Below are 18,883 nucleotides of genomic sequence, written 5' to 3'. Positions count from 1 at the left end.
CATCTTACCTTCAATGCAATAATAATTTGTGATCATTCTAATTGCAGCCAAGGCTTACAATGTTGGGTTTCAGTGTGAACATCAGGATTGATGCACTGCTTTTCAGAGTCAGGAACATCAGCTATTCCCAACTTCACAGATGAGAAAGGGGAAGGAAGGAGCTCAAAAACCACACATGGAGCTTCTGAATTCTGTACAAGCAGACTTGAGGTTTAGAATACAAGAATACAGACACCTCAGTGATGCAGTGCAGGTGCTGTTAAGGGTACCTGTTCTGGCATAGCTCCATGTTCAATTCCAGTTCTCAGCAATCTGTAGCAGTTACTGAACAGATCCCATTTGGTCAGATCATGAGCACTGGAACAAGAGGAAATAAAGAGGGATTAATTGTGTTCCTCAGAACCCCCAGCCCAGAGAGCTTTGGTGGTTTCCACAGCTGACCAAGCAGCTGCACAGCAGCTCACTCCATGTTAAAAGCCCAAGTCAGGCTTTCTGATAATCCAGGAAAAATGTTTTACTACATGAGACTTTTTTAGGGAGGAGATAAACTCTCTCCATACCATACACCTATAAAGCTACTTAAGCATAGCTGCTCTAAGTTATCTTTCCTCTATTGGAAATATTGACAGAACTCCTGAAAACCCTTCTCTGGCATTGGAGCAGAAGCTACAGCCAAGCTCTATCAATATCTACTGAATAAAAATGGCTTTAAGCAAAATGAAGTTGTATATTTTTCTACTGTCTCATTTGGAAAAACATAATACACATGACCACTAGATATAAATACCCTGAATACCTGAAGTGAGACCATATGATAACAGATGGACATGAGATAGAGATGGTGGCTGCCACCCCACTCACTGTTCCACACTTCAGTTGCACCAACCTGATTTCATCAATGAGAGGAATAAAAATGACATTAGGGACAAATACTCTGTAAGGCTGTAGCCTTACAGACCTCAACAGCTCATGACATGGCTTGTTAATAGAGAAGTGAGAAATACAGAAGAAACTGAAAAACATCAGGTTGCCTGAAAGACAAAAATACTCTCTCAGCAAGTAAATTTAGGTTTAAAACATTTTTCTGCAGTGAAAATAAACAGAAATAATTTGAAACAGTTTATAATATGTCTATAAAAGAGCAAGCCAGCTCAGAATAATCAGAAACTTGCTGATTGAAATGCTCACCTGGAAGGAGGGATACTGAGACTGAATTGGGAGTCTCAACTGGATGCAGCAGCCTCTTGCATCTGACTCATCCCAGCACCTGGATCATGCAGCCAAGCTCACTCCTCCCACCCTGTGCCTGCCCTGGGTCAAACCCTTTACTGCCTTGCCAGGCCAGAGGGAGAAACTCCCTAGTTCCAAAAGGGACAGAGGCTGAACTCAGCACTGGCAATGCCCAGGTCTTTTTGGAAGCCCTGCCATGAAACACCTCCCATGCTGGAGGCATGCTAGCCCTGGAAAATGTCAAAATGTCACTGGTAAGAGCTTCACAGAAAACAACCATCAGAGTGCACTGTGCACTCCAGGGCTGGGCCATTAAAGCCAAGGTGCACCTTAACTCCCAGTTCAAATCCACTAACAGAATAGGAAAACTTAAAAAGAATACTGGAACTAAAAATATAAAAAGTGCAAAAATATTTTGCAGACTTAGATGGTCTTTGAGGTACTAAAATAAAATGTTTCATAGATAAATTAGAGGCTGCCAGAGAGCTGCCTCTGACTGGAGATATTAAGCACAGGGATGCTGCTTCCATAAATCACAGGGTTGCCAGCAAGGCAGAGTGGTACTTCCTTAATTACAGCACTGTAATTGAAGCAGTAAAGTCTCCTTGGTGTGCAGAGGCAGATGCCTGCACAGATTATCCTACAGAGAATATGACAGGAAAAACTGTCTCATTCCTGCCTTTTCAGTTCAGACATTCCCCATCAGGCAGGCAGCACAGGGGCCATGTCCTCACAGCTGGGGATACTCAGCTCCCTGCCCTCTGCCTTACAGCTGAGCTCAGGAACGGCTCTTCAGCTTCCAGAGCTGAAAAATTCTAACTATGTACAACTTACACACAGCCTTTCAATTGAAACTTTCTTAAAGCAGAGCCTCCACATTACAGTTAGGCATATTCTGGTTCCTCTTTATCTCTTTTGAGCTACTTAGCCATCAAAACCAGTTATAAAGGCATCTTGGACACCACACAATTCTCCACAGAAGTTCAGGAAGAAAATTCACACAACACATAATTTTCCTTTAGTTCCTTCCATGTCAGACTCTTCATGGATTTCAATACACAAGTTCAAGTATTTCATCCAAGGTTTCTTTTCATTCTTAGGGCAGCCCTGTCTGCTGCAGCACATTTTTGCCAGACAAGAGGCAGGTGAAGTAAAGGAACCAGTTTCATGGTTTTTCTCAAATGTGGCATGAAACAGCTTAGAAAAGTTTATTTGCCAAGAAGTGCCCTTTCCACCCACCAAACTGCTCCACTTCTTCAAGATGCACAAAGAGAGGGAAGCTGTACCTTGGGCTTTGAACAGCTGTGCTACTGACACAGTCTAATTTCTCTACTGAGGTTTCATTTAGCATCACTCCTACATTGTGATAAAGAAGAAATGATTTGTGGCTCTCTGCCACCTGCATGCACATGAAGCTTTCTCTCAGGCTGACAAAGCAAATGCTTCCTGCAGTCAGAGGGAAGATCAGGCCTTTGTGCTGTGCTCCAGAATTCGCAGTTCCAGTGAAGTTCTCCAGGTTGCTCTGCACATGCTGAGGATGCCCATAGGTCTGAGAGCAGCAGGAACCTGAAAAGCTCAATTGTGCCTGGTGAGGGAGATTCTGTGCAATCCACACAGGGAAATTTGGCCAACATTCAACTGCAGGAAGGAAATGCATCTGCCAGGCTCTCACCATAAACTATTAATTATTATCTCTACTGCTACTAATTAATTCTATAATTTTGAGGAGAAGTAGCTCAAAGGCACTGTAGGCTCCCTAAGCTGATGCCCAAAGCACAGGTTTGTGGCAGAGAAGTGTCCCTTGTGCCCTGACTGTGCCAGGCAGGGGAGCAGGACCTGTAGTAATTTACTCATGGGTGTAAGAGCACTGGGTGCAAGGGAGGGGGTGCCACTTGCAAATCCCACCTGCCAAGGTCATGGCACAAACTGAGCAAGGATCCAGATCAACCCAAACACTTCTACTGACAAACACCACCAGTCACTCCTCCATCTCCACTTCAGATTTCAGGCCATGTGTGTTCTCATTTCCCCACATCTGACACTGCTGATACTTGCTGAAAGGATAAAATTAACATCATACATTTGTGAGGGAAGACAGCACCTACTTGTGAAAAGATGTCAACCTCTTCAGTGTGGAGAGCACATTGTAATGTCATCATCATCAGCTTCTTCTCCCTGCAAAGGAAAGGCAATCCATGAGGAGAGCCCAGCAATTCAGCCCAGCACATTACTGACAGGCAGTAATGGGTTTATACTGATACCAAAACTGTCTCCAAAATTTTCAGTGACTTTTATGTAGATTCCATAATATTTAAGTAGCCACTGCACAGCACTAAAAAACAAGCAAGATCATCTGACAACATTATCACTGTATTAATAGCCAAACCTTTAGCAATAGAAATCATTCTAAAGACCAAAATCTGAGTTCTATCTTATTTTATAAAAAAGACTGAACAACCAGCTTTAATCACTAGCTGATGAACATGCCACAGCACAACTTTAGAATTTTCTGTTAACTAAACAGCAAACTCCCTAAGTGAAGCAAGTGAAAATAAGGTATTTCCAGCAATTTTCTAAAATAAGAAACCCACTTGCAACAATTCTTCTTCTCCATCTCACTTGGATAATTTCTTTTCCATCTAAAAACCTAACAATTAAAATATCTTCCTGCCTTCAGATGCAATTGTCAATCAATGTTTCTCTCATTATCAGCCCAGATAATTGCTTAGGCACCAGTATGCAATTTTTAAAATTTAAAATGCCTTTAAAATGATGAAATAGATTTATTTCAATAAATCTATTCAATATTCAAACAAATATCACTTAAAAAAGAGTATCACAAAGGCCAGAACTTTAAATCCTTGCTACTGCTGTTCTTGTTCTTCCAGGTTTCAGACCTGTCTCCTTTACTCTTTCCAGGGCTCTTTTAATATGCCATCATACATATTTTCTTAAATCCTCTCTTCTATTCAAAGCATAATCCAATCTTGATTTTGCTGCTTACATATGCATCTGGGACCATGGGAATCACTAAAAAAATTAATGTAAGTACAACTTCCTCTGCATTTTTCATCATCTTTCACCCATTAATCCACTTAATTCCTTATGTGGACTGTTTTATTACTCAACTAAATTTTTAGAAGCAGGATTGTCCCACAGTCTTGTTTTCACCACCACTGATTTGAAGGCTTAATGGCTACTGTAAGGGACTTTCCACAGGGAGAAGTGGCTCCAAATAATTATGAAATAGCTGCTGCTGCACTGCATCTTCAGATGGGTCATTTCATGGCTTGCCAAGAATGTTTTTCTGTAGCTTATCCTACCATATTTTAGGCAGTTCAACAATTTTAAGAAAACAAACCTCCTGCAGTAGATCCTCTACAGAATGGTTAAATCGATCCACAAATTCATCAATAAGTTGGCTGTGGGCTATGTCAACTCTGTTCTGGATGGTGTATTCCTCACTGCAGAGGATGCTGTAGGTTTTGCTGCAGGCTTCCAAAACATCTGATTCCACATGCTTTTCCACAACAAACTTAATCTGCTTCAGTAAGGCATCCAGATGCTGCAGAGCAGAAAAGAACTTCAGCTTTCCCCTCAATGGGACAATGACACTGAGCAAAGCCACTGCCAGGACACCCAACCAAGGCTGCATTGCTCACGTGCCAAACAAAGGCACAGCACTGAGGGCCTGAACAGGGGTCACACCTGAGAGCAGTCACACCTCCTGCCCAAGGCACAATACCTTCTCCATTCTGCCTGTGCTGTAGATTTCCAGGTCAAAGTACTGAGGGATTTGCAGGAGGTTTGCAACCTTCTCGGCGTCAGCGGAATACTGGAACATCATGGCAACAAAACAAACAACAGGGAAGTCAAAAAAAACTCCTGCACTGCAGAATCAGAAATTTAAAGACAGCTGTAAATCCCAGTGAAAGATTTATTTTGTTGAAAACAGTACCTTTGATAGCAGCATGGGAAGTGCAATAATGAAATGCTCAGTCAATTTATTTCTGTCGTCTATCTGAGTTTTTCTTTCTTTTGCTGTCAAGACCTGGAAGTGATCAAACATAACAACAGTAAATACATTTTCTGCATACAGCAATCATTAACTGTCTAAATATTGTATTACAAACAAAAACCCATGCAAGTGTATTTTTTAATAAATCACATGAGGAGGGAATGAAAAAACTCAAAAAACATTTGGGCTGAAAAGTGATTAAAGAGGGAGGCCTGTGTGTCCTAAGCAGCTGTGATTGAAAAGGAAAATACTGTATCACCCAGTATGACACTGTCTCCACACATCATCTTTTTAGGACTGAAATTCAAATACAACCCCAGTCAGTGGAATTTTTGCTATTGCTTCCAACTGTACTGAACTCTGGCTTTCACACATTAAACCAAGCATTAATGTAAGACCTCAGGGCAAACTGAAGTATAATTAAGAAAACCAAAACCAAACCACACTGTAACAATGAATTTCATTAGCAGATTCATGGCCTCCTCTCTAAATGGAATGGAATTCTCAGTGAGAATGTGCATCCAAGTTCACAGCGAGGTACTGAAGCACTAATGCTGTCAGAACAAACCCCCTTGAACAGAGAGACAATAATCAAACCAGCATGCTTCATCAAAGATTAGATCTGGCTTCAGGAAAGAAATGAATACTTCTGAGAACAAATAATGATAACAAAAAAGTCAAGTTAGCTAATGATTCACATGTAGCCAATCAGCCAGACTGCACAGTAAGGGTTACAAGCTAAAGTCAGAGGAGAAACTATTTCACAAGAAGGTGAGTGCTTAATCAGAAATCTATTCCCTTTCAACTCAGAGAAGAAGTTGTGGGATTGTGAGACAGGATGCATCTCCAGGGACAAGGCAGAGAACCCTGCAGTTACCATCCCAAGGCAGAGAACCCTGCAGTTACCACTTAGCTTTTGCTTCTTCTCACTTAGACCATGAGTTACAACTCATGGTCTAAGTGAGAAGAAGCAAAAGCTAAGTGTCACTTCTATGTGGCTCTGCAAGGCTGCAAGGGAGGAGGAGCAGCTGGACACAAGGAATGTGCTGGGATGCCAGGCACTGTGCCAGCAGGAACCCAAAACAGCCATGGAAGTGGGGGGGAATGGATCAGTGACCAGGACAAGACCACTACTTGCACAGGGCAAGGTGCAGAGATGGCTCCAGAGCAGCTTCAGGCCCTGCACACCCACCAGGGCAGCACCAGCCAAGCTCAGAGCAGTGCAAAACCAGGTCAGAATCCCAACCCTGACAGCCCAGTCGTGTTCTTGGGACCAAATACAGCTGTTCCCTGGCACTGAGAATTGATCTGTGTCCCCAGCATGACTTCCAGGCTCTTTTGATCATCCTTCAGAAGGTGGAATTTGTTTTACTGATCTGTTTTCTTTAGCTCCAAATACAGACATTGAAAACTTAAGACTAAGCAATTTGTTGAACTTCAGTGAATTGAGCTGTAAATCTCTTGAGGAAGAGAAAATACCTGTGAAGTTAATAATGACATTATTTAGTACCCCAAACAGAAAATAACCAACATGATTTTTTTTTTTAATTTAAAGGTCACTTTGACTGCTAGAAAGGTTTGCAGCTTGAGACAAAAAACTTGTGCTTACAATACAGTTTTTGTAACAAAAGATAAGACATGCTTGTGTAAATTTCAGTAAGTGCTTTCATGGATTCCCTCCTTAACCCTGAAATGTTTTAATAAATTAGGAATTCCTAAGAACACACTTTATAAATTAAAGTACATAAAGCATGTTGAAACTGATGGCTTCTTGGAGCTTTTCCTGGGATGCTGTTTCTGGACATGAGACTAATCTGCTCTGGCACATAAAAAATTCCGAAGTAAAGTAACTGCATTATTTTAGCAATACAGAATGCCAAGACTCTGCAGATTTCATCTTTGTTAAAGCCACAGATTTAATAAACTAGTTATGATTATTTAGGATGGATGCTAAAAGGAGAACCATATGTTCACGTGGGTTTATTCCACTTTCGTCTATCCTAAATAAGATGGGGACTACCAAAAATCAGGTGAATATGTTTAAGAAGCTGAGACTGCTTTGGAACATAGATGCTGTATTTATGGAAAATACAGCTGAAAGCCTGTTATTACCCTGACCCTGTGACTAAGAATGAAGTGTTTAAAACTGCATGTCCAGCCATAGGAATGGCTTTCTACTGGTGCTCAAACAGCCACTATAAAATAAACTAAAGAGGCAATTTGGCCAGAATGTAAAGTTCTGAAATTTTTAGGGCACTCAGTGGAAGAGGCCTAAGAGGATGGATGCCTAAAAGCACACACACATTCAGAATGGTCCCACTCCCACCCCTCCTGCTCAAAGCAGAGCCAGCCCAGGGGTCACAGTGGGAGGATCAGGGCTTTGTCTAGTCAGGTCTCAAAAACGACCAAGCACGGAAAGGGCACCAACCCCTAAGCACCTGTTCCAGGCTTTAAACACCCTCATGATGAAGATCCTGTTGACTTTTCTGCAAATTTTATGTCCATATTAGCAGCACATTCGTTTTCATGGAAGACAGTCAGAGGCAGCCTGCTCTGCCCCTACACTTTCCACTCTAACATAGGTTTAACATTAGGGGCTGATGATGTGGGTACATTACAAATATAAGGCAGGGATATGATAAAAAGAACATCCAAAAATATAATTAAAAAATACTTTTATGCTGAAAATTTATATTGCTTAACTTGCCCATGCAAATCCCAAAATCAAACAAAGAGAAAAGCAAACGTGTCCAGAAACGGAATTTCTAATATTTTTCTAAGGAGTGTTAAAATGAAACAGCAAACAGCAATTAAAAAACTCTACTGCAGGAGTGTCCAAAGCGGTGTCACAAATATGTCCCATGCTCTGGTGACAGGCAGGAGCTGCAGCCCCACTCACCCTCTTGCCGGTGCCCCTGCCCACGGGGGGATGTGCCTCAGCAGCCTGTCGGATGGTGCACACCATGAGCTCGATCAGAGCGCTCTCCTGCCGGTCCGACATCGCTGCGGGGACAACAGGGCATCACTGGGGACAAGGCAGCACCACGGGGACACGTGTGGGACAGTAGGGGAGCACACACAACAGGGGAGCACACAGCAGCACGAACACCACACACAAGGTACACTGTCACACTCATCGAGGCTTTGCGGCCACCATTCACATCCTTGCAAAATGGACATGGCAGAAGTGAAAGCAGCGCAGAGAAATCAGGCTGGAGAAAAGGATCAATGCAGGGGAACATAGGGAAGATCTACAAAATAAGGGAGAGTCCTGGAGGGGAAACAGTGACAGACAATTCACTGTCACTTCCTCATAAATTCTCTGCTCTTTGGCAAGTACTTCTGCTCACATTTGGAGGATCAAACCTCACTAGGCTAAGCAGAATCCATTTCCTAATGAAATTACCCTATAATACCCCCACTGTAGCAGGTGCATACCAACAGGCCAGGCTTTGCAGCATGGACATGATGAGCACACCTTGCCAGGAACATTGATTTTTCAAACACCTAAGCCCTGTGAAGGTCCTTGAAGCAGGAGAATCCTGGGGAATTATAAAGGATCTTGGAGGACACTCATTAACCTTAGGACACTTTGCCCCCAGTCTCCCTGGCTACTTTGTGCACCCAGGCCTATTATCAGCAAAAGGAAATCTGAAACTAATGGTGAAAGAATCCCCTTTGCTTTTACACTTGAGAATTCACTGTGTTCACATTGCCTGGAAAAGCCCCATATTAACTAGCATCACCTGAAGTGCCTGGTTATTCAAAACTGTATTAGCTATTTAATTTATTGAAATAATTATTTAAACATTCAGACCAAATCAAGTTAAGACTTGAGTAAACTCCCTTTAATATTAGGGAACCATAGTGCAGCACACTTGATTAAAAAAAACCTCCACAGTAGAAATAAAAAGAAAAATAGAATACAAATTGCTGTTTTTGAAGGAAAATTAATTAAAAATAGATTAATCCAAAATCTTCAAATATGCTTTCCAAACAAACCACAACAGAAAAAGATGTTTCACTATGGGTGGCAGAGGTATTTAAGGAATAATTAACAATACTATGCAATATCAAGGAAGCACAGGGTTAAGCCAATACCTTCTTCTCCTTGGACTGGCTCCTCCAAGAGCAATTCTGTCATACATTCCCAGTCTTTCAGCAGTTCTTGAGAGCTCTCCCACAAGCTGTCCACCAAATACGCTGCATGTTCATGCAACTAGAAAACCCAAAGTAATCATCAGTACAGCTCTTGGTAGAAGCACCAGTTGTTCAACTTGCACAATCATGTGGCCACAGAGTGTCCTGGGCACATATCTTATGTTAGTTGGAAAGAACATTCAGTTTGAAATTAATTCAGGAAGGTTTTCTCCCAAATGAATGACACCAGTGCAATGGGTTTATGTTTTAACAGAAACAAAATAAAACCAAGCTGAGCTTCTTTTGCACAAAGCTGCTTGTTTGGCAAAAATCTTTCCCAGAGTTTTGACCCAGAAGTTGTAAACTTACCTTCCCTCACTTTCTCACTGCATTACAAAAAGGAGAGATGGTGAGGCATGAGAGTTATAATGTACTTGTTTTGAACAAGCAATTGGTTTTCATACATGCTTCTGTGTGCTCAAAAAAAAGGAGTAAAAATCCTGGTGATTTCACAGGCTTTAGATTTAACTCTAAATTCAACTGCAAAATATGTTTTCATGTGAATTAACACAACTGTTGTAAAGTGAGAAAAATAACCCATAGGCTTCTGCTGTTTTCTAAACTTAACTTCAACTACTACCAACAAGTAACAACCACAACACACAGCTTGTGCTTGCCAGGGACTGACTCCTTAGCTGGAAAACATCCCTGAGTGCAGAGAAGGAGATGTCAGTACATTCCCCTCCTCTGTTTCTGACAGCTTTGGGCAAAATGTCCCAGAGTTACTGCTGCTGGGCAAGGTTCACTCCCCTGAATGCACCCCAGGCTGCAGTGTCACCTCATCCCACCCACATGCAAACTCCCAGTTCTCCAACTCTTTACTAAAATTGGAGTCAGGATATTCTACTTGGCTCCTACCAACTCTCTCAAAAGCAACAATAGCAAAAACTGGCCCTGAGAGAGAAGTGACCCTCAGGGAGCAGCATCATCTTGGCTTTGGGAGTGGAGCAGAGTCTCTTTTCTCCTCCCAAGGACAGACCAGGTCAGTGCTCAGTAACTCCAATCATGCTCACATCTAAGGTGCCTACACTGTGAAACACAATGAACTCTACAATCTACATTCTAATGAAGCTGGAACTAAAATCCATTCAGGTGGCAGACAGAAGTACCACACAGGCAGTGACATTTCACCCAGATTAATCTGTAGGTTTATGAGGTGTTTCTAAAAAACAAGAACACTGTACCAAAATTTTGTCCTTCCTTCTCAGCAACTCTGAGTGTTTCTTTTCATTCTCACAGTCAAGTCTCTTGTTCAAGGCTTCATAATAATTAAAATAACCAATTGTAATATCTTTATTTTTGCTTTTTACCCAAAATACACTATGCTCCCTTCTCTAGAGAAACATTTCTGTCATTCCTTTCTTTCAATCTGCTTATTTATCAAATCAAATTAATAATTTTGAACCTTTCCCCCTCTATCTTAAGAACATCCTGTATCTGACAGTATCTTCTGAAATTCTCCTCCACCACCGTTCCCCATCTCTATTACTGTTACTACATGTACCACACAATTTCCCATAGATGCTGTCTCTATAAATCATGGGCACAATCCCACTTCATGTCACCACATCTATGCTTCTTTTCCTCATCCTCCAATGTTTCCAAGATGCATCTGCATAAAGCCCTGGAAGACCTCATTTCATCTCACAGCTGACTCTGCTCTAAGTTAAGGACCCTCAGGTCCTTCCCACTCTGAGTTCACCGATGATTCTAATCAGAACTGGAGATATTTTGCAATTTTTGTCCCATCCTGATTCAAATAATTTTCATCCACAAAGAATAACTCCAGAGGTATTCTCCTTGCATGGTTATGTAAACAATGAACCATTTCCCTTTGTGTGCAGCAATGCACCTGGGTAGCCACCACAGCACCAGCAATGCAGTGTGAGCACAGTGGGGACATGCACAAGTTAAATAAACCATGAAGATTTTCAGATCAATTTCCTTAATGGACAAGGAAATGGAGGGGAAGGGAAAAGGGCTTATGGTATTTCTGAAAATATAAAATAAAAAGGAAAAGAAAGACAATTTATTACTGTATGTTGATAAATCACTACTTAAGTTCCAGGTTTTACAAAACATTTAAAGGTTAAAAATGACTTTTTTACCTCACTTTCAAGAAAGAAAAGAACCAACATTCTAATTAGGTTTCCATTTGGGCTATTTCGCCCCCTCCTCTTTGCTAGAGCCTCTTCAGCTTGGGGATCATGTCTGCTGAACAGCCTGAAAATAAGCAGAAGGAGCTCATGGCTATCACAACAATTCTCATTTCTGCAAGAATATGACGAGCATTCAATCTTGATATAGTAAATTTGTTCATAAAACAGTGCAAGTATCTCAAGCTATTTCTTTCAAGGGAAAGAGGCCACAACCTCTGCCTGTCTGAAGAGATGAATCTGTCTTCAGTCTTTAAGTTCACAAGGCTGGAAGAATTTCACACAGGAAAAAGTTCTCTAAAACATATTTACACTAAAGGTTTTGCACAGTTTCAAGTATTTGCATCACTTGTACAGTTTTGCATTTATAACTTATCCAGTCCTGCAGTGGAGGCAGCACCTACTGCACCAGTGCACTGAGAGCTAAGGTTGTCTCACTCTGGCTGAGACAAGGTACAGACAAACCTGACATACATCAAACAGCCAACCTCAGGTACCAGGAGCAGCATCAGAGATAAAACCAGCTCCTACTCATTATTTTGGGTTTTAGAGGTCAGTGACACACTCTGCACTGAGTTCCCTGATGCATGGCCCATCCCAAACTCCTCTCAATGCTCAAATTTGCCAAGAGACCTCAGATGTGCCAGTATTACTGTTACAGCAATGACTGTTTCACTTTGAGAAGTTTGAAAGCTGTTCCTGGCTTTTACAGTGAAATCACAAAGCAGATTAACATGTGAAACACAGAATTCTGATTTCACTGCTGTAATTCACTGAAGAGAAGGACAAGTTACACACAAATGTTGTATTTTAGTTAAAAACATTACCTCATCCCCCCTGCTTATCTGAACAGAAAAGCAATGAGCACCTGTGCAGGTGCTGAGATACCTTACAACCTGCAGCTCAGGGATGAGCCAGTGCTCCTCTGTATTTGGTGATCCTTTATATCCTCTGTACTATTTGCTTTCCTTGGCTAAGCACAGAGAGCTTGTCTGATGATTATCACAGAGAAAGTGCAAGTGAAATGTATTAAACTTGGTGAGATAAATCACACCTCAAATGCCTGAAATAGATTCTAACTTATTTAACTGGAGTTTTTCTTTGCAGAAACCAAGACAAAATTAGTTAAGAATGGGACAGTCTTGTCTCCATACTAGCCTTGAGGCACATTTACAGAACACAGCTTAGTACCTTGTAAAAGAAGTCAAAATGAAGTTTAGTCTTTATCCTAAATGCACTGAGATGCAGGTATGTCCTTATTTACCTTGAGGCATTTCTCAAAAGTATTCTGACACATGTTGATAAATAAAGGAATATTAATGTGTATTTTTAATGAGAACCTAACCCTTTCCAGTAACTAGTACAGTGTCTTGTTGTTAAAGGAAACCTGCACATATATTCCTTGAAACAGGTAGTTCTTGATCACAAAGCTAGAATTCCAAAAATCCATCAATGAAAGCTTACAATTACAATGTGGAGTTGCAAATCCTTAATAAACCATGGAAAATTAGAGCACTAGCAAAGAAAAACAGATGTCTTTGTGTATTTTTTCCTACCTGCATCTTGGCATGAAAAAATTAGATAACATGGGTTCTAATATAAATCTTCTATATATGTACTAAAAAACTCTAATGTCACAACCCATGAGGGGAAAAAAATCAAATGCCTGCTGAAAGATTTTTAACTGCAAGCAATAAAAAGAAGAGGTTAACTCCTATGATGTGGCAATGGCCTGGTCACAGTTACTGAGGTGGTGTGACTCACATCCCTGGAAAAGCTGGTTCATGTCCTTTGGCATAGTGAGGACATGAAAGATGTAACCATAATGCAATATATTTTCAGGGGAAGACAGTGAGTTTAGAAACAAATGTAGTTATTGCTACATAAAAACCTCTCAAGTTCACAAAAGAGAAATAAACTGTCTTAAAACTTGCTAGAAATGATGACTGTTGATGTATCAGGTAGATCACCCCAGACTACAGGCTCAATGTATGTATCTTATCATACAGTACAAGGAATTCAGCAAGTGCTGCAGGACTTAAACCAACTTCAGAAGTTTGTGCAGCCTTTGTATAGCTAACCCTCAAGGAGTTGGGAAATGTTATCTGAATTGCAGAGCAAGAAAAATGTACATTCAGTTTCTTCAAGTCCTCAGATCTTGTTTAAACAAGAGAGTAAAGTCTCTGGTTTAAATGAAATACCTGATGTGCTAAATTGGGATATTTCATTCTACTGCTTCTATGCTTTTTGATGTTACCTCTCTAGGAAGCAGTCACAAACTTGGTCTTATTCCCATGACTTACTTTTCCAGGAGGAATTCCCAGGACAACCCATGACTTACTTTTTGTGGAGGAATTCCCCAGCTGCTACTGCCACAGGCCGGTGTGCTGAGTACACCAGGTGATAAACATTCTCACAGTCTTCGTTGGACAGAGCCTCTTCACTCCCACTGAAAGAGGCACAACAACACCTCAACTACAGCAGAGGTTTCATCTCCATCCCCTCACCTCCCACAGCTCACTTGGGCCAGCTACAAGGTTGGTTCACTTCCCATAAAATCCTGCATGGCTGAACAAGGACTTCAAGGATCTTTGATTCAACTTGAAAATACAGAGATATTTAAAGGGTCTGTAAGACTGGAAGTTTCTCTGATTTCCTTCTCCCAGTTGTATCAATATAGAGATAAAGTAATATTATTAAAATATCAGCATGACTGCATACAAACCCTCTCCTGCTTATTCCTTAGACCATCAGACAAATGCACATACTGCAAGATGCCAAACACTCATCAAACAGCATAAACTAAAAATCTGGAATCACAGAATCCTTTAGGTTGGGAAAGACCTCTATGCTCATTCAGTCCAACCATTAACCTGGGCCCTCTGTGTTCACCACTAATCCATGTCCCCACTTTTGAACACTTCCCTGGGCAGCCTGTCCCAGAATGCTAGCAAAAATCATATAAAAATATCAACACTGTCACAATGAGGATGTTACCTCCATCCTTGTTTAGTTTGCATCCATTTATGTATCAGGACTCTAAATCATCTGGCTTCATACTAGACCTAATTTTAATTGGTCATTCCCCATCAGGATTGGTCCAGACACCTTTTTGGAGTTCCTACCTGCCAGACTATTGCCCTGTGCTCAAGGTGACCCAGACTCTCCTTGTGCTAAATGCATTTAACATTGCCTGTGCTTCCAATGGGCAACCAAAAAGAAAGAAGGAACAGACCAAAAAAAAAGGTACTAGGTAATTTTTTACCTTAAAACTTATTGTGTTTCCAAAAATTGCTAATAATGCAGGGAAGAGATGTGCTCCACATGAAATTTCAGATCATATTTGTTATATTTACTTTAAAAATATAACAATAGATGCAAGATTTCATGTCTTGCTCATATTACAAGGCTAATCTCTTTAAAACAGAGTGACCCATAAATAAAAAGCTGAAGTCTACACTTCTTTACCAAGGAAAGGCCAGTGCAATCTTTTGTTCAAATTCTGCATGTCCAAAAACATTCTTCAAAATGGAGCGACTGGATATAAAATATGAAGTAAAAATTCTGTGCATCTGCTTGTGAACCAAGCATTCTTTAATACAGCTTTTAATAAATATATTATAAAAGCCTAGCAGTGCCCCTCCAGGTGCACCCTCACGAGGCTGCTGGGGACAGGCTGATTCCACATCAGCATGTGGAAGGATGTCTGGGGTGATCCCTACCTCAGGGGAGCCACTGCATCCCCACATGGAAAAGCCTGGAAGCAGTCCTAGTGACTCTTTTCAGCCATGTCAGGAAATCAATCAGCTCTCCCTCCAGTGGGTCTGTGCTACTGCTGGAGTTACTCTAGCAAGCATAACCCACAGACATTCATTTTGGGAGGACAGTTGTTCTGCCCTTGGCAAGAGGCAGAAATGCCCTTTGGCATTTTCCACTCAATGTATGCACTAATGGATGCCAAAACATCCACACATTTTTAAACTTTGCCTCTTGTATTTCCATGAAATGAAATATCTACCTTTAGCTTGATGTCCATATCATATGTTCAGTTCACCTTCATACTAAGTGTAAAGCAGCACTTTCACTTCAATACACAAGCAAAGCAGCCCAGTCCCTGACAGGGCAGGGTGCAGGGCATTTGGCAAGGGAGGGCAGGGTTGGGGCAGCACTCACTGGAGGATGAGCGTCACCAATCGAATGGCCTCCACAGCCACGTCGTACTCCTTGTCCAGGGTCATGGACACAATGCGGTCCTGCAAGGCAACTCCAGGTCAGTCACAGGCACAAACACAGCAAGGCCAGCAGATGGAAAATTATACAGCTTACAAAAGAAGTACTTCTGGAGAGAAAGATGTTTTAACTGCATGTTGACAATGAGAGCCCCTCAATATTACCCAACCTTTTAATGTACCCCTTAGCGGTGTGCTGTAACAACAGGAACAAGTGCTTCAGCAGCCCTCATCCTTGTGTGTTTGCCAGAAAGGGAGGGAGGAGACTTGGGAGCTACAGCACTGTTCTGGGTTGGATCCATTTAACAGGTCTTGCCTGAAAAGTCACATACTTGGGTTGGACAACAGCAGAAAAACTGCCCCACTTCATTACCCCGAAACCAAATAATTTCAGAGGAAGGAATGCTGCATATATGGAAACACTGTGAAGAAAAATCACACATGAATTCATGCATCTGCAGTTTGCCTGTAAAGCTGTGACCTTTTCCCTGTCTAAATCTCAAGGTTTGAAGCAGATCCCAAGAATTACACAACAGAGCACCCCCAGGAAAGTGGGGAATTCCATGTTTTCATTTTGTGTTTTCCCATTTTCCTTCTAGTGGAGACAAGCACATCATTCTCCTGTCAAATCTAATGATTTTCTAACTTCTAAGGACCCTTAGAGTTATGAGAAGTCTTTTAAGGGTTTCTCTCTCCTGAGGTTCAATTTGATTACTGGCAAAAATAGCCGTGATCGGTGTATGTTGTCCTTCCTATCTGGGGAGAATTTCCATCCAGCTATAAAAATGCAATATGTTTCAGTGCTCTTTGCTTGACTGAGCAAGTTACTGCAGAGAAATCAGGCCATCTGAAAATACAACTTGATTTTGCTGGCTTAACCTGCTTCAGGAGGGAGTACTCTATGACATTTTGGGATATGAAAAAATAGAAATCAGGGACTGGAAAAGAAACAAGGGAAGTGTAAGGCCACAGTGAAAGCCACCAAAACAAACCACAGCAAAATAAAAGTTTTCACCTTTCTTCTCTGCTATTCCATGCATTTAAGGGCAGAAGGGGAACATCAAGCAACTGATGTTTATTTTGATACAGAAATTTCAGAGCAGTACTTTAAAAATGCATTGTGGCTGTCTCAGGTGTTACTTCCCAACAAAACCAGGTCTGCAGAGACACTTCTTGTCACTGTGACTGAAGGAGCCTCTATCAGTCACTCTTAAGCTCCTGGAGAATTTGATACGTTTCACATAGATGTGAACAGTTTTAAAGACCGTGAGAAGTCCATGAAGAGACCCAAAGAAACAACTTTCCACTCAGGACACTCTGTTATGAACAAGTCAAAAAAACTGCTGTCAACTTTTCCTAAGGTCCTGGCCAAGGAACAGCAGTAACAGCACCATGAGAAAGAACAGCTAGAGATCCTGATCTGAAATGTCTCACTAGAATTTCATGCATTCTCTCAGAGTTTATCTTACACCCCAGGATACCTCAGGGAGGGAATCCCCTCTCCTGTCCACAGAGCAGGAGGTACCCTCTGAATCTGGAGTCCTTTGGGACTTTGAAACCAACCAATGTGAGAAGGTTTCCTTACCCTAAAAGACTGTTCTCTCCATTTTCCCCAAAAATATCAGGCTTAAATTAAACAGCATGGATGTGTCATTTTCTGCCCTGGGGCCAGCACCTCTGTGTGGTGGCACCTGCCAGCCAGGCCCCAAGAGCCTTCCCAGCAAGACCCACACCTCCAGTGCCTCTGAAGGTGTAATTTCAGTGGCTGGGGAAGTTCCAACCCCAGTCTGCTCAATCTGCCTTTACAGAGATTCCCAGTGTCATTGTACAGCAGCAGAACAGGGCACAGGCCTGGATTTTTAAGCTGAAATACTAATTGTCAGTATCTCTGAAGATCAGTGTTCCATTCTATGTTAGGCTGAGGAGCCAATCTCTCCTTGTGCTCCCAGGCTGTGGAGACAGCACAGGGTGAGGGATGAGGGACTCTGGCACTGACTGCAGAGTAGTTAATTCACAGCTTCTCCATTTGGGGTCAGTTAATGTCTGTATCAGACAGGACCTCTTGATGGAAAACAAAAGTCTTCTCTTTGATGGACAAATTTTTGTTTTGTTGGATGAAGCTCATTTTCCAGCATGTCACCTACTCTTAGAAACACAAATGCTGGAAAGAACAAGCATTTTTCTTTGAAAAAGGGAAAGGATCACATCCTTGTCACAGCTCTCTGTAAGGAGGTGAAATATTAACAGCCCAGCACAAGGCACTCTGGATCAAATTAATTTATTCTTTAAACAGCTAGAAGACCTCTAGAGAGATTTCTCTCAGTTTGAATGGATTGAACAGAACACCAGCTGAACTGTGCAGGTCGATTAAATTCTGATGAAGAAATATAAATAAGCAGCCATGGAACTGAAAGTGGCAGTTAGGTCAATTATTTTTCAAAGAGGTGGTGGCAGAGTCTGTGGTGGCAAGACATTTAGCTAATGTATCAGAGATTCAAAAAGCATTAATTTGGGACTTTGCTCCATCCTGGTGCCAAAGGCCACATCCCTGACAGCACAGCTGTAAATCCAAGGGCAGGTATTTGGGCCATGCCAGCTTTTTGTTCTCTTGGTGTGGCAGAAACTGAAAGTGATTAATCATTATGTTAAACAAATCTGTTCTCTAGGCTCCCAGAGACTTTGAGCACACCTTTTCCTTCGTTTTATTTCATAACAATAGAGATTTCTGTAGTAAAACCAGCTTTTATGGGACAGAAGATGAATTCTTAACAAGGCTCCCTTCCCTCTGAACCTCTTTGACAGAAATGAAAATTCCTTGTGCCATCCCAAGGCAAGCAGCAATGCACAGGCTAGCCTTGCTTCCTTGAAGAGAATTGTCTGTGCAGTGAAAAGGATGTATTTAGAGCTTTCGTGTCCCTGTAGTTTTCAGGAGTACATTACAGAGTAACTATTCCCCCAAAGTGTCTCCAATTGTCCTGAAAGTTTTGAAGGTGCATGGGAGAGTTCAGCCTCAAAGCAGTATTTTCCTTCACAAATTATAGGATCCTGAC

General features: G+C 41.6%; 1 protein-coding gene across 1 annotated transcript in view; it reads right to left on the bottom strand.

Annotated features, from left to right (window-relative positions):
* STAG1 (stromal antigen 1) overlaps positions 1-18,883 on the bottom strand; it is a 153,754-nt gene that overhangs the window by 25,453 nt on the left and 109,418 nt on the right. The window contains 11 exon segments of the mRNA XM_050978174.1: positions 270-357; positions 3,336-3,381; positions 3,384-3,405; positions 4,592-4,795; positions 4,976-5,065; positions 5,189-5,281; positions 8,148-8,251; positions 9,350-9,467; positions 11,557-11,671; positions 13,946-14,053; positions 15,778-15,857. Of these exon segments, the coding sequence (XP_050834131.1) occupies positions 270-357; positions 3,336-3,381; positions 3,384-3,405; positions 4,592-4,795; positions 4,976-5,065; positions 5,189-5,281; positions 8,148-8,251; positions 9,350-9,467; positions 11,557-11,671; positions 13,946-14,053; positions 15,778-15,857 (1,068 nt within the window).

Source organism: Serinus canaria, chromosome 9 (genome assembly GCF_022539315.1).
Source record: "Serinus canaria isolate serCan28SL12 chromosome 9, serCan2020, whole genome shotgun sequence".
Classification (NCBI taxonomy): Eukaryota; Metazoa; Chordata; class Aves; order Passeriformes; family Fringillidae; genus Serinus; species Serinus canaria.
The sequence above is the reverse complement of the archived record's forward strand: the minus strand, read 5'-3'. Positions and strand labels throughout refer to the sequence as shown.